General features: G+C 44.3%; 1 protein-coding gene across 1 annotated transcript in view; it reads left to right on the forward strand.

The window, feature by feature from the left end:
• Positions 1 to 13,826, forward strand: part of LOC122552352 (serine/threonine-protein kinase N1-like) — a 44,680-nt gene that overhangs the window by 2,708 nt on the left and 28,146 nt on the right. Inside the window, exons 2-4 of the mRNA XM_043695101.1 lie at positions 4,962 to 5,070; positions 8,266 to 8,330; positions 12,012 to 12,087. Coding sequence (XP_043551036.1) covers positions 4,962 to 5,070; positions 8,266 to 8,330; positions 12,012 to 12,087 — 250 coding nt within the window. The remainder of the gene's footprint in view (positions 1 to 4,961; positions 5,071 to 8,265; positions 8,331 to 12,011; positions 12,088 to 13,826) is intronic.

A 13,826-nucleotide genomic window follows, 5' to 3' on the forward strand; every position in this document is an offset into this window, starting at 1 on the left:
TTAAGAATTCAGAAGAATGAGGGGGGAATCTTGTAGAAACCTATAAACTTAAGAAGGGATTAGATAAGATAGAAGTAGAGAGGATGTTTCCACTGGCGGGTGGAACTAGGACATGAGGGCATAGCCTCAAGATTGGGAGCAGATTTCGGACTGAATTGTGAAGGACCTTCTTCACCCAGAGGGTTGTAAATCTATGGAATTCCCTGCCCAGGGAAGTATTTAACGCTACTTCAGTAAATGTTTTAAAGGTAACGTAGATTGTTTTTGAACAATAAAGGAATTAAGGGTTATGGTGCAAGGGCGGGTAAGTGGAGCTGAGTCCCCGAAGAGATAAGCCATGATCTTATTGAATGGGGGAGCAGGGCTTGAAGGACCGCATGGCCTACTCCTGCTCCTAGTTCTTAGAACCAGATGGGTTTTTGCAACAATCGAAAATGGTGAAGTGTTAAGTAGCTGTCTATAAGTACACCTTTCCACACGTGGTTTTAACCTCTTATTCTGTGACATTTTGTTGAGGCTGAATTTTTTACCTTCATTTAAAGGTATGAGAAAACGGGATCATTGTCCCTTTTGAGCCTCACCTCCAGAGTACATGATCTAGACTCCGGAACCTGTCTCCACATCTCCGCACCCCGAAGTTTGAAATACATTGAATGAGAGTAGCACATCCTAAGTTTGTTGACAATACAAACCTGGGTAAGAAGGTAAACTTCGAGAAGGAGTTAGAGTTTTCAAAGGAATATAGCAATAACATGTTTGCCAGCCATAGATGCCTACCTCTAATGAATGAATTAAAAAAGGCAAGTTAAGTAAATGGGAAAGCGGATGACAAGTGGAGCACGATGTGGAGAGATATGAGGTTTTTTGCTGTACTAGAAAGCAAGGAAAAACTGATTTATTAATGGTGAGAAACTCTCAGTGCTGATGATCGGGGGATTTAGGTGACCTGTACATACAACACAGAAGATTCATGTGTTGATACAGCCAGGAGTTGGTAGCAAATTGTATGTTGCCCATCATTCCAGGGGATTAGAGTATAAGAGTAAGGATGCAGTTGAACAGGGTTTTGGTGAGTCCTAGTTATCGTTCTTGGGGGAAAAGAATATGCCTTGGAGGGAAGTGCGATGAAGGTGCACTGTATTGATTCCCAGGCAGAGAGGGTTATCAGATGAGCAATTGCATAAAATGTGCCTATACTGTCTAAAGGCTAGAAGAACAAGAGTTGATTTCATTCAAACTTGGAAGATTCTAAGAGAGTTTGACAGGTTAGATGGTGAAAGACACTTTCTCCTGACTATAGAGTCTAAAACTAGGAAACATGAAATCATCTCAAGGGGATAGTATTTCAGACTGAGATGAGGAGAAATGTCTTTGTGCGTGTCAATCTTTGTGAATTCCCTACCTCAGAGAGCAGTGGGTTTTTAACCATGAAACATTGTTGTGATTGACATTAATAGATTTTGAGAGAATTGAGTGATTATGGGATCAAGTGAGGAAGTGCATTTCAGATGCAAGATCATTTATGATCTTAGTAAATGTGAGAGCAGGTTCAAGAGATTGGACTGCCTATCCCTGCTATTTCTTATGTTTGGTTATCACACTCTCCACTGCCTCTATAATGAGTTGACTTCATTGGTGCAGTTTAGTACTGTTTTCCAGGTGTGCTATACCATGTCTCAAAAGTACACCATTTAATATCCCTGTCATACCGATACCCAGTCAATGGGCCCTGTTTGCTCTTTGCTGCACTCGTTACCTTAAGTTCTGCCTGCTGCCTTATTTATTGGGCAATTAGAGGTGAAATATTTTCCATGTGTAGTGTTTTCTCTGATTCCAGAATAGTTTCTCTTCGTAAATACAGCATGTATAGCTGTATAAATGCTTTCTCTCTCACTGGTTCAGTACATGGCATTAGGAATTAACTTCCTTGTCGTTTAGTTCTTTCATTTAAATCATAGCCCTTCATACTGCCATTACAACATCTCCATTTGCGTTATTCCTTTTTATTCAGTTCACGGGATGTGGCCATCGCTAACAAGGCATTTATTGCCCATCGCTAAATGCCCTATCCAAGGCTGCCTTCCTGAATTAATAGAACCATGTGCCATAGGTAGGCTGACCGCTTGGTGACGGAGGGAGACTAGAATTTTTACCCAGCCACACTGAAGGAATGGTGATGTATTTCCAAGTCGGGATGGTGAGGAGCTTGCAGGCGGAGGTGTTTTCATGTATCTGCTGCCCTTGTCCTTTGAGATGGTAGTAGTTCTGGTTTTGGAAGATGCTGTTTAAGGAGCCTTGGTAAATTTTGCAGTGTTCTGTGAATGGTAAACGCTGCTGATACTGAGCGTCAATTGTAGTGAATGCCAAAGGTGCTCAATATCGAGAAATAGTATATCAAAACAAAGAAATCGTTGTTGAAGTTTCTAAATTTCTGGATTAATGTGGGCAGTTCTGGGTACCACATTTCAAGAAGACAGATAACCAAGTGGCACCAAAAGTGGTTCACCAGGATGTCAACACTCTTGAAGAGTGGCTGCTAAAACTGCAGCTTTTCTGCTGGATCAGAGACGGTCAGGAGTGACCGAGTCAGCTGTTTTCAAGGCTGTGAGGTTTTGATGACATACTGAGAGAGAACGAGATCCTCTGGTGAAGTTGGTCAGAGACCAGAGGACAGACATTTAATGTCATGGACAAGTTATTAAAGGGGACATGAGAATTTGTTTGTCACCCAGAGATGTTGGGAACTTGAATGCTGCACCTGATTCCATAAATAATTTTGTAAATATTGGGAAGTTGGATGTGTATCTGAGGAACTTTGTGTATTGGATACAAAGTGGGGCTATGGGACTGAGCAGAAACGTATTTCAAAAGTGTTAGCACAAGCATAATGGGCTGAATGGTGGCTTCCTGTGTCTGAGTTTTCTGTAGTTCTGAGCCATAGTCATAGAGCACAGAAACAGACCCTTCGGTCCAACTCATCCATGCCAGCCAGATATCCTAATCTAGTCCCATTTGCCAACACTGGGCCCATATCCCTCCAAAACCTTCCTATCCATATACCCATCCAGATGCCTTTTAAATGTTGTAATTGTACCAGCCTCCACCACTTCCTCTGGCAGCTCATTCCGTACATGCACCACCTTCTGCGTGAAAAAGTTGCCCCTTAGGTCCCTTTTTAAATCTTTCCTCTCTCACCCTAAACCTATGCCCTCTAGCTTTTGACTCCCCTATCCTGAGGAAAAGACTTGGCTATTCACCCTCATGATTTTATAAACCTCTATAAGGTCACCCCTCAGCCTCCAGCGCTCCAGGGAAAACAGCCCCAGCCTATTCAGCCTCTCCCTATAGCTCAAACCCTCCAATCCTGGCAACATCCTTGTAAATCTTTTCTGCACCCTTTCAAGTTTCACAACATCTTTCCGATAGCAGGTAGAACAGAACTGAATGTAGTATTCCAATAGTGGATGAACCAGGGTCCTGTACAGCTGCAGTGTAACCCCCCAACTCCTGTACTCACTACACTGAGCAATGAAGGCAAGCAGAACAAAAGTCTTCCTCACTACCTTATCTACTGTCACTCCACCTTCAAGGAACTTTGAGTCTGCACCTAACCCTAAGCCACTCTAACTGGAAGATTTAATTTTTTTCTTGAGAGAATCCACTTGTTCCTCAGGACCTGCTGCCCCTGACTGTTTTCCCTGGGGCTCCTTCACAGCCTGCTTGATGTTTCACTGCTGCATAACCATTAGCCAGCAGTTCCTGTTCCTGTTCCTGTTCCTCCTCCTGATTGAGTGACCTCTACCACCAAGACAAAGTAGGCATGTGCAGAGGATGACTAAATCTGAGCTGCTGAGTCTCAGTTTGCAGGATGGTACATTTAAAAAAACCGGCTGTTCTCTTTCTTACCTGCTCTTCACCCTTGCCACTCCCTCCACCCCCTTGGCCCAGGAGGTTTCATCTGCATGGGTTTGTTTGGGATAACATCCTTGATTTGAGAAAAAAAACAAGATGCAACCATCATGGAGAGTAGAATGGACTCCGTATGGATTGAAATAAAGGGTTGATCACACTAATGAGGGAAGGGCTGGGGATGTAGTTTATCTGGACTTTAGGGAGGCATGCCACATGGAAGATTGATACAAAAGCTAAAATCATATGGGATTCAGGGTGGGCTGGCTAGAGGAGTACAAAACTGGCTTGGTCATAGAAGACAGGCTAGCGAAGGATGCTTTTCAGAATGGAGACCAGTAACTAGTGATGTTCCACAGGGATCAGTCTCAGGTCCTCTGTTGTTTGTAGTAAATATAAATTATCTGGAGGAAAAGGTGGGTGGTCTGATTAATAAGTTTGCAAATGACATGAAGATTGGTGGAGTTGATAGTGCTGATGATTGTGAAAGGATTCAACAGGATATAGACATAGACTTGGGCACAGAAATGGCAGATGGAGTTTAATCCAGACAAATGTGAGGTGATGCATTTTGGAGGATCAAATTTAGGTGCGAATTATGCTGTAAATGGTAGAACCCTTTGGAACACTAACATACAGATAAATCTGGGCGTGCAGGCCCACAGTTCCCTAAAGGTGACCACACAGATGGCCATGGTGATGATGAAGGCGTACGGCATGCTTGCCTTCATCGGCCAGGGCATGGAGTACAAGAGTTGGCAAACCATGTTGTTAGGCCGCATTTGGAATGTTGTGTGTAGTTTCAGTTCCCACACTATCGAAGTACGTGGAAGCTTTGGAGAGAGTGCAGAAAACATTCCCCAGGATGTTGCCTGGTCTCGAGAGGCATCGGCTGTGAGGAAAGATTAAAAACACTAGGATTGTTTTCACTGGGAAGACGGTAGCTGAGAGGAGACCTGATAGAGGTCTGTGCAATTGAGAGGGTGGATATTCAGAGGCATAAATGGAGCTGAATGGACCTCTACATACTGACAGAACTTGTGTATTTGCAGAGACTTATCGTTTGAAAAGTTGTCCTTTGATGTGGATGAGCCGTCGAGCACACCTCGAAAAGCTTCATTGGAGTCGAGGAGCAGTACCAATGGTGATAGGACAACGCAGGTTCGAAGCTATTCTGGTCTTTCCCAATCTTATTTGATTAAAATGTTGTTTGCTTATGAATTGATACGGTTACTAAATATCGTGGTAAACACAAACTTTCATATTTCTCTCAGCTGGATTCATGTCCATTTGCTTACAATACAATGAATTACTCCTGTTGGGTTCGACAGCATTGTACGTACAAAAGCTACGATCATATCCTATGAGCCTGACTCTGCTGCTTTTCATTTTGAGCACTCTGCAGTCTTTGGCATATTTAATCCTGGGCTGTGCTTTGGATCCATTTCCAGGCCATGATTAAGAGTGCCTATTTCCAGTTCTCTAATGCTACCTGAATTTGGCCTACCATGTCCTTGTTACCTTCAAACGTATTCTTTGTCATTGTCCACATTCTCGGCTTTGTAAATGTGAGATCCCAGCCAAACATCGGCTGAGAATAACTTCTTTTCATGGGATGTAGGCATCAATGTCAACCCCACCATTGTCACTTGCTGCTAATTGACCCTGAATGGATGGCTTGCTTGGCTATTTTCAGAGGTCAGTTAAAAGTCAACCATATTTCTGGTTCGGCCCAACAAGTTCATACCGACCCTCCGAAGAACAGCCCACCCAGACCCATTCCCCTACCCCATATTTACCCTTGACTAATGCACCTAACACAATGGGTAATTTAGCATGGCCAGTTCACCAAACCTGTACATCTTTGTGACTGTGGGAGGAAACCCACGCAGACACGGGGAGAATGTGCAAACTCAACACAGACAGTCACCCGATGCTGGAATCGAACCCAGGACCCTGGTGCTGTGAGGCAGCAGTGCTAACCACTGAGCCACCGTGCCACCCTGGGCCTGTAGTCAAGTATAGGCCCAATCGGGCCTTCTGTTAAAGGACATTGTTTTTCCTAGATTGCCAGTTGAGTGGCTGTCTCCTGTTACTGATCTACAACCTGTCACTTGACAATGTCATTCAAACCACTGCATTAATTGTTGCACCGACATTACCGCTGTCCAGCATTAACTATGCTCATCAACTCCTGTCTTGTTGATCAGGGGTCAGCCTGCTATCCTCCGTTTACAGTTCGATAAGCAGATCTTTCCTCCAGTTGAATTGTTTTTGGTGCCCACTGGGAAGCTAGTACATAATTGCGACAAGATTTAATTGTATAATAAGGACAAATCTTGGGTACTTTAAGACCTTGGATCTTGTGTAGAATTTGTTCTTTTTTTTTTCAGGCTTTTAAAATCCAAATCTCCTGTCATCTAATTACAACTTGATTTCCCTCCATGTCTCCTACTCCCTTCAACCTTTACTGCACTACAAGCCTTTCATGTTGCCTTCTCAATGAAAATGTAATTCTGCATTGATTGAGCGATTTTTGGAAGGTGTTTTGTTGTGACTATATAGAAATAAATGCGAATGTGATTACTAATATTTTTGTGGTTCCAGAAAAGAGGTTGCACTTCTATACCGTTTTTATTTGTATCTCTCATGTTCTCCAATATAGTCTGTCATACTGCAGTGTTACAGGCAGCTCCAGGTATGGGATACACCGCTGCAGGATGCATGGATATAAAGCTACAGTCCCACTTCCGTTAATGCAGAGCTATCTTATTGGCATCTGAGTAATATAGTTTTCTCACTGTTGTATAGCTTTTGTTCATTTGTGTGTTATTTGTCTTCGTAAATTAGTTCTGGTATGGGTTGCATCTTTCTTTCTTGTAGCTGGGGTCATTTGCTATCTTAGCTTTAGTTGCATTAACCTATTGATGTACTGATATTGCCTGCCCTGTGAATGCCCTGCTAGCTTTTACTGGCATATCTTTTCAGGGAATTCAAGGTGAATGGTGCTTTTGAATTACATGCTTTTCCTTCAGTCCCTTCCTGTACCTTTAAAGGCAGATGGCTTGCCCTTCTGTCCCTTCCTGTATCTGCAGATGTGGGGCAGGCATCTTTGTGTTTCCCTTGATGTACCTGTTGGGACAAGAGGACGTATTTTCTCCTGTCCCTTCCTAAGGAGGCTTTTGGTTAGTCATCTCTGCTCGAAAGGACTGTGTGTGGTGCTGTCTCAATGATCAAAATCCTGATTCTGCTATTGAGTCGGTCTAAGAGTGTTTACCCGCACCCTTTACTGTTCACCAGACTTGTTCTGGGATGGCAGGGCTGTCCCATTTGAATTGTCCTCGAAATTCTGGGCCTTAGGGTCCTGCTTCACAGCTACCTGATGAAAGAGCAGCGCTCTGAAAACTCGTGTTTCCAAATAAACCTGTTGGACAATAACCTGGTGTTGTGGGATTTTTAACTATTTGGATTGGACAAACTGTACCTGTGTTCTCTAGAATTTCACAGAATGAGAGGCGATCTCATTGCAACCGACAAAATGCTTCGAGCAGGGTAGTTGTTTTTAGGGGTGGATCTAGAAAGAGACAAACTTTCAAATTAGTGGGGTTGACACTTGGGACAGAGCTGAAATGTTACCTTTACTCAGAGGGTTGTGAATCTTTGGAATTCTTGCCCCAAAAGGTTATGAAAGTTCTGTGGGGAGAAAAAGGCTTTGAAATGGGCGTTTAGCAATGATGGCGTTGTGTGGCAGAGCAGGTTTGATGGCCTACTCTTATGCTGCTGTGAATCCGAGAAAGGTTTTGCACTTGATTTACCTATTTTATGGCTGCCATCAGCTTGCTCACTTTCGGTAAGTGCTTGATCAGTTTTGTCTCCAGAGATTTCTTTTTTGGTCATTGGAGTGTCAGATGTATGGAACTGGGCTGCCTCCAAGCCAAAGAACCCAAGCTGCTGAGGAATGTACACTCGTAGAGCTTCTCTTTCAATGGACAGGGATATACTCCACCCTCCTAACCTCTGCACATGTTTCTGCAGCTTGGCCACTCTTTTTAACGGTAAAGATTATTGCTTTGTAAATGTAAAGCCTTCAGTTTTCTGTTTAAGAGAGGGAAGGGAATCTGTTAATGTATATCATTTGTGTGTTTAATTATACTCTGCTGCATGTTAACTGGGGGCTCACCCATGCTCATGTTGATAGGAGTAGGCTGAATGAGGATTTGTTGGTTGGACACTTACTTTTTGCAATTGATGTATTTCCAGCTGGTAAGTTTATGTAGCTCTGTTCATTTTTCACATCCTGACTGTAGTCTTCTCCTGTCCAGTGCTGCTCTTATCGCTTCTATTTCCCTTTTCCAGACTGATGTCACTCAACCAGGGAAGCAGATTCCATCTGCGTCTGAATTGGATGGTCACCAGCAAAGGTACATTTGTTTCACTCGACCTTTGGGTCAGTCCCAGGAAAAGGGCAGTTCTCTGTGTTGGTGAAATGTTTTGGGCAAGGTTGGTGCTTCTTGCTGTTTCCTGATTGTCTTGAGGAGTGAGGTTGGGACCCATGTGAAGAGTAGGCAACAGGCTGCAGAACTGAGTTGTTTGCTGAGGTAATTTCAGAGGGTTCAGTATGGAGCTGGAGCCCTGGTAAGGGCCAGATTGTATCGAGACAGCAAGTCTTCCTTCCTGAATGCGATCAGAGACCGAGAGAGCTTTTAATAACAGTCCAACAGCTTCAAGGTAACATCAACTCAGTATAGAATCATAGCATCCCTACAGTGTGGGAGCAGGCCATTTGACCCCCTGAAGAGCATCCCACCCAGACATGCCCCCCTCCCACTCTATTCCTGCGTTTCCCATGGCTAATCCTCCTACCCTGCACATCCCTGGACACTATTTAGGATGGCCAAACCTCCTAACCTGCACACCTTTGGACATTGGTGTGAAACCAGAGCACCCAGAAGACGCTGGGAGAATGTGCAAACTCAACACAAACAGTTACCCATGGGTGGGATTGAGCCCAGGTCCCTGGCACTGTGAGGCAGCAGTGCTAACCACTGAGCCACCACACCAGCTTAAATGCTCAAACTAACAAAGTGGAATTTGAATTCATGTTGCTGGCAAACTGACTTCAAATGGGTTATTATGGCAATCAGTGATAGCTTAATGGTCACCATCGGCAATGTTATCTTTCAATTACAGAATTTATTAATTGAATGTGAATTCCACCAGCTCCATGATGGGATTTAAACCCATGTTCCTAGAAAACTAATTTCAAATCCCACATTGCAGCTGGTGGAATTAAATTTAGTTAATAAAATCTTGAATTGAAACTAGTTTCCATGATAGTGACCGTGATACTCCCGTCAATTGTCGCAAAAACCCATCTGGTTCACTCATGTTCCCTCAGGAAAGAAATCTACTGTCTTCACCTGATCCGGCCTACATGTAACAGCATACCCACAGCAACATGGTTGGCTTTTAACTACTGTCTGAATTGGCTAAGCAAACCATTGTGTGGTACCTAACAGCTAAGATGTCTCAACATAGGATTGAAACTGGATGCACCACCATTGTTCTGGGCACCAGAAATGGCAATATGGAATCAGCTTTATTGATCCTTACCAACATCTCCTTACCAGCATCTCCTTACCAACATCTCCTTACCAACATCTCCTTACCAACATCTGCAGTTTTGGGTCAAAGAGCTGTCTAAAAAGCTATGTCCTGTCCCACCAGCTCAATAAACCGAGCCAAGGTACCATGTGGGAGGAATTCCCCGATGGTCCTTAATATTTACTCCTGACCCCATGAAGTGTTGTGGCATCAAGACAAACATGGGCAAAGAAACGTTGTGATGTGTACCACACACAGCACCCCTTCAACTGGCAATTCAGTATTTTGCTGCACTGATTGGAGGAACCACTGAAGGTGGCAATGTACTTTGGGTGGGGGACGTCAGTGTCCATCAGCAAGAGTGGCTCCGGTGCACACTTGGTGGTCATGTCCCAAAGGGTGTTGTTGACTGACTAGATCTGCAGCAAGTGGTGAAGGAATCGACACGAGGGAGGAATGTACTTGACCTCACCCTCACCAATCTGCCTGCTGTCCATGACTGCATCGCCAAGAGTTAGCTCGTCCATTCTTCACTTTGTGGATAGCCTGTATTGTGTTATAAGGCTTCATCACCCATGATGAATGGGATAGACTTTGAGTAGATGTGGCAGCCAAAGGCTACACATCAGTGAGGTACTGTGGGTCATCGGAAGCAGCAGATTGTATTCCAACGCAATCTGCAATGTCATGGCCTGGTATATCTCCCAATCCACCTTTATCATAAAGCCAGGGGATCAACCCTAGTTCAGTGAACAGCGGAAGAGGGCATGTCAGGAGCAGCACCAGGCAGAACAAAAAATCAACTTACCTTACCTTGATGAAGGAGCAGTGCTCTGAAAGCTTATGATTTTAAATCAACCAGTTGGATGAGAGCCTGGTGTCGTGTACCTTCTGACTTTGTCCACACCATCATAAAAATGAATTGATGGTGAAGCTATGACATAGGATTGCTTGTATCCCAAACAGCATAAGCATTATACGTTAGACAGAGCTAAGCAATCCCATAACCAATTAATCAGATCAGAGCTCTATCATATCCAGTCATGAATAATGGTGGACACTTGAGGAGGAGGCTCCCTAAGTATCCCGTCTTCAGTGATGGGGGACCCCAGCCGTGGGCTCAACAGTACACAAGATATGAGGTGTTCAAGGGCGTTATCATCACTGTATCCCTCACTGTTAACATCCTTGCAGTTACCAGTGGCCAGGAACTGAACTGGACTAGCCATATAAATACAATGACGACAAGATCAGGTCTAACTCGAGAAATCCTGCAGCAAGGGACTCACCACCTAACTCTCCAAAAACCTGTCCTCCATCTACAGACACAAGTCAGTCGTGTGATGGAATACTCCCACTTCCCTGAGTGTGTACAGGTCCAGCAACACTCAAGATGTTTGACACCAAGCTGCCATTTGACTGACTCCAAATTCCCAGAGAATACTGGATAAATCCAGCAGGTCTGGCTGCAGCTGTGGAAAAAGAAACAGAATAAACGTTACATGTCTGATATAACATCTTCAGATTTGAAGAGGAGACCTACTGTCTCACAACATTAACGCTGTTTTTCTCTCAGCAGATGCTGCCCAGACCTTCTGAGTTTCTCCAGAATTCTCTGAATTTGTTTAAAAATAAAATGAGGAACGTTTGTAGACTCTTGGGATTATATTCAATGGAGTTCAGAAGGATGACGGAGGGATCTAATTGAAACAGACAGAATACTGAATGGCCTGGACAGAGTGGATGTTGGGAAGATGTTTCCATTGGGAGGAGAAACTAGGACCCGAGGGCATAGTCTTAGAGTAAAGAGAAGACCTTTTAGAACAGAGATAAGGAAAAACTTGTTCAGCCAGAGAGTGGGGAATCTATGGGATTCACTGCCACAGAAGATGGTGGAGGCCAGATTACTGAGTATATTTAAGATGGAGATAGATAGGTCCTTGAGTATCAAGGGTTACAGGGAAAAAGCAGAAGAATGGGGTTGAGAAACTTTTCAGTCATGATTGAATGGGCTGAATGGCCTAACTTGTGCTCAGTTGATACTCAGTAGCAGCAAGGTGTACTATCAATGAGGTGCATTTTAGAAATTCACCAAGTCTCCTGAGATCGCACTTGAAAAAACCCATGTCGGTTTAGTTTGACAAAGATCCATGGAAGTTGCAAGTTACTGCAAGCTCCCTTCCAAACCACTCTCTGTCCTGATGTGGAAAGTGTCGCTTGGTTACAATGCTGGGACCTCCCTCCCTGACAGTATTGTGGGTTTACCTACACCAGTGGGCTGCAGTCATTTAAGAAAACAGCTCACTACCATCTTTTCTAGGGCAATTGAAATGGCAAGAAATGCTCGTTCAATCAGTGATGCCGGCATCTCCTGAAATTATTATTTTATTACCTCTGTTGTTTTGTACGTTAAATACTAATGTCTCTTCTTACAAGCCAGTAATTTACTGGTGAGTTAAATCTCTGCACTGATAGATGCTTCCTGTCCCTCCATGTAGCACACAGCTGAAATCCTCACTGACTCTGGATGACTTCAAGCTGATTGCAGTTTTGGGCAGGGGGCACTTTGGAAAGGTAAACATTTTCATGTTTTGAAGTTTCATGTTTATTCGTGCATTCCAGTTAGAGCTGGGCTGTTCTTCTAGATCTCTTTTCACAGGTTGAAACACTTGGAGTCATCGAGTCCTACAGCACGGAGACACGCCCTTTTGCCCAAACTGGTCTGTGCTGTCCAAAATGTCCATTCACACTCACCCCATTTCCCTGCACTTGGCCCATATCATAGAATCCCTACAGTGAGGAAACAGGCCATTTGGCCCAACAAGTTCACAGCAACCCTCTGAAGAATACCCCACACAGACCCACTCCCCTGCCCTATCCTTTCCTATCCATGTATGTGTCCAAATGCCTTTTAAATGTTGTTAATGTACCCGCCTCAACCTCTTCCGCTGGCAGCTCATTCCATATGCGTACCACCGTCTGTGTAAAAACGTTGCCCCTCAGGTTCCCTTTTATTCTTTCCCCTCTCACCTTAAACTGATGCCCTCTAGTCCTTGCTCCCCCAACCCTGGGAAAAAGACTGAGTGCATTCACCCTATCCAGGCCTGTCATGATTTTATATGCTTCTATAAGATTCCCCCCTCAGTCTGCTAAGCTCTAACGAGAAAAGTCCAAACTTATCCAACCTCTTCCTGTAACTCAGCCACTTGAGTCTTGGCAACATCCTTGTAAATTTCTTCTATCCTAAAGCAAGGTGACCAAAACTAAACACAGAATTCCCAAGTGTGGCCTCACCAACATCCTGTACAGCTGCAACATAACCTCCCACCTTCTATACTCAGTGCCCAGACTGATGAAGGCCAGTGTGCCAAAAGCTGCCTTCCCTGCCCTGACTACCTGGGACTTCACTTTCAGAGAACTGTGCACTTGAACTCCAAGGTCCCTCTGTTTCACTACACTCCTCCAGACCCTAACATTCACCATGAAACTCCGACCTTGGTTTGGCTTTCCAAAATGCAAGATCTCACACTTAGAGATGTACAGCATGGAAACAGACCCTTCGGTCTAACTCGTCCATGCCGACCAGATATCCCAACCCAATCTAGTCCCACCTGCCAGCACCCGGCCCATATCCCTCCAAACCCTTCCTATTCATATACTCATCCAGATGCCTTTTAAATGATGCAATTGTACCAGCCTCCACCACATCCTCCGGCAGCACATTCCATACACGTACCACCCTCTGCGTGAAAAAGTTACCCCTTAGGTCTCTTTTATATCTTTCCCCTCGCACCCCAAACCTATGCCCTCTAGTTCTGGACACCCCCACCCCAGGGAAAAGACTTTATCTATTTATCCTATTCATGCCCCTCATAATTTTATAAACCTTTAAAACATCACCCCTCAGCCTCCGTTGCTCCAGGGAAAACAGTCCCAGCCTATTCAACTTCTCCCGGTACTCAAATCCTCCAACCCTGGTAACATCCTTGTAAATCTTTTCTGAACCCTTTCAAGTGTCCCAACATCCTTCCTATACCAGGGAGACCAGAATTGCACACAGTATTCCAACAGTGGCCTACCCAATGTCCTGTACAGCTGCAACATGACCTCCCAACCCCTGTACTCAATGCTCTGACCAATAAAGGTGAGCATACCAAACGCCTTCTTCACTATCCTCTCTACCTGTGACTCCAATTTCAAGGAGCTATGAACCTGCACTCCAAATTCTCTTTGTTCAGCAACATTCCCGAGGACCTTACCATTAAGTGTATAAGTCCTGCTAAGATTTACTTTCCCAAAATGCAGCACCTCGC

This window comes from Chiloscyllium plagiosum, chromosome 8 (assembly GCF_004010195.1).
Source record: "Chiloscyllium plagiosum isolate BGI_BamShark_2017 chromosome 8, ASM401019v2, whole genome shotgun sequence".
NCBI classification, from domain to species: domain Eukaryota; kingdom Metazoa; phylum Chordata; class Chondrichthyes; order Orectolobiformes; family Hemiscylliidae; genus Chiloscyllium; species Chiloscyllium plagiosum.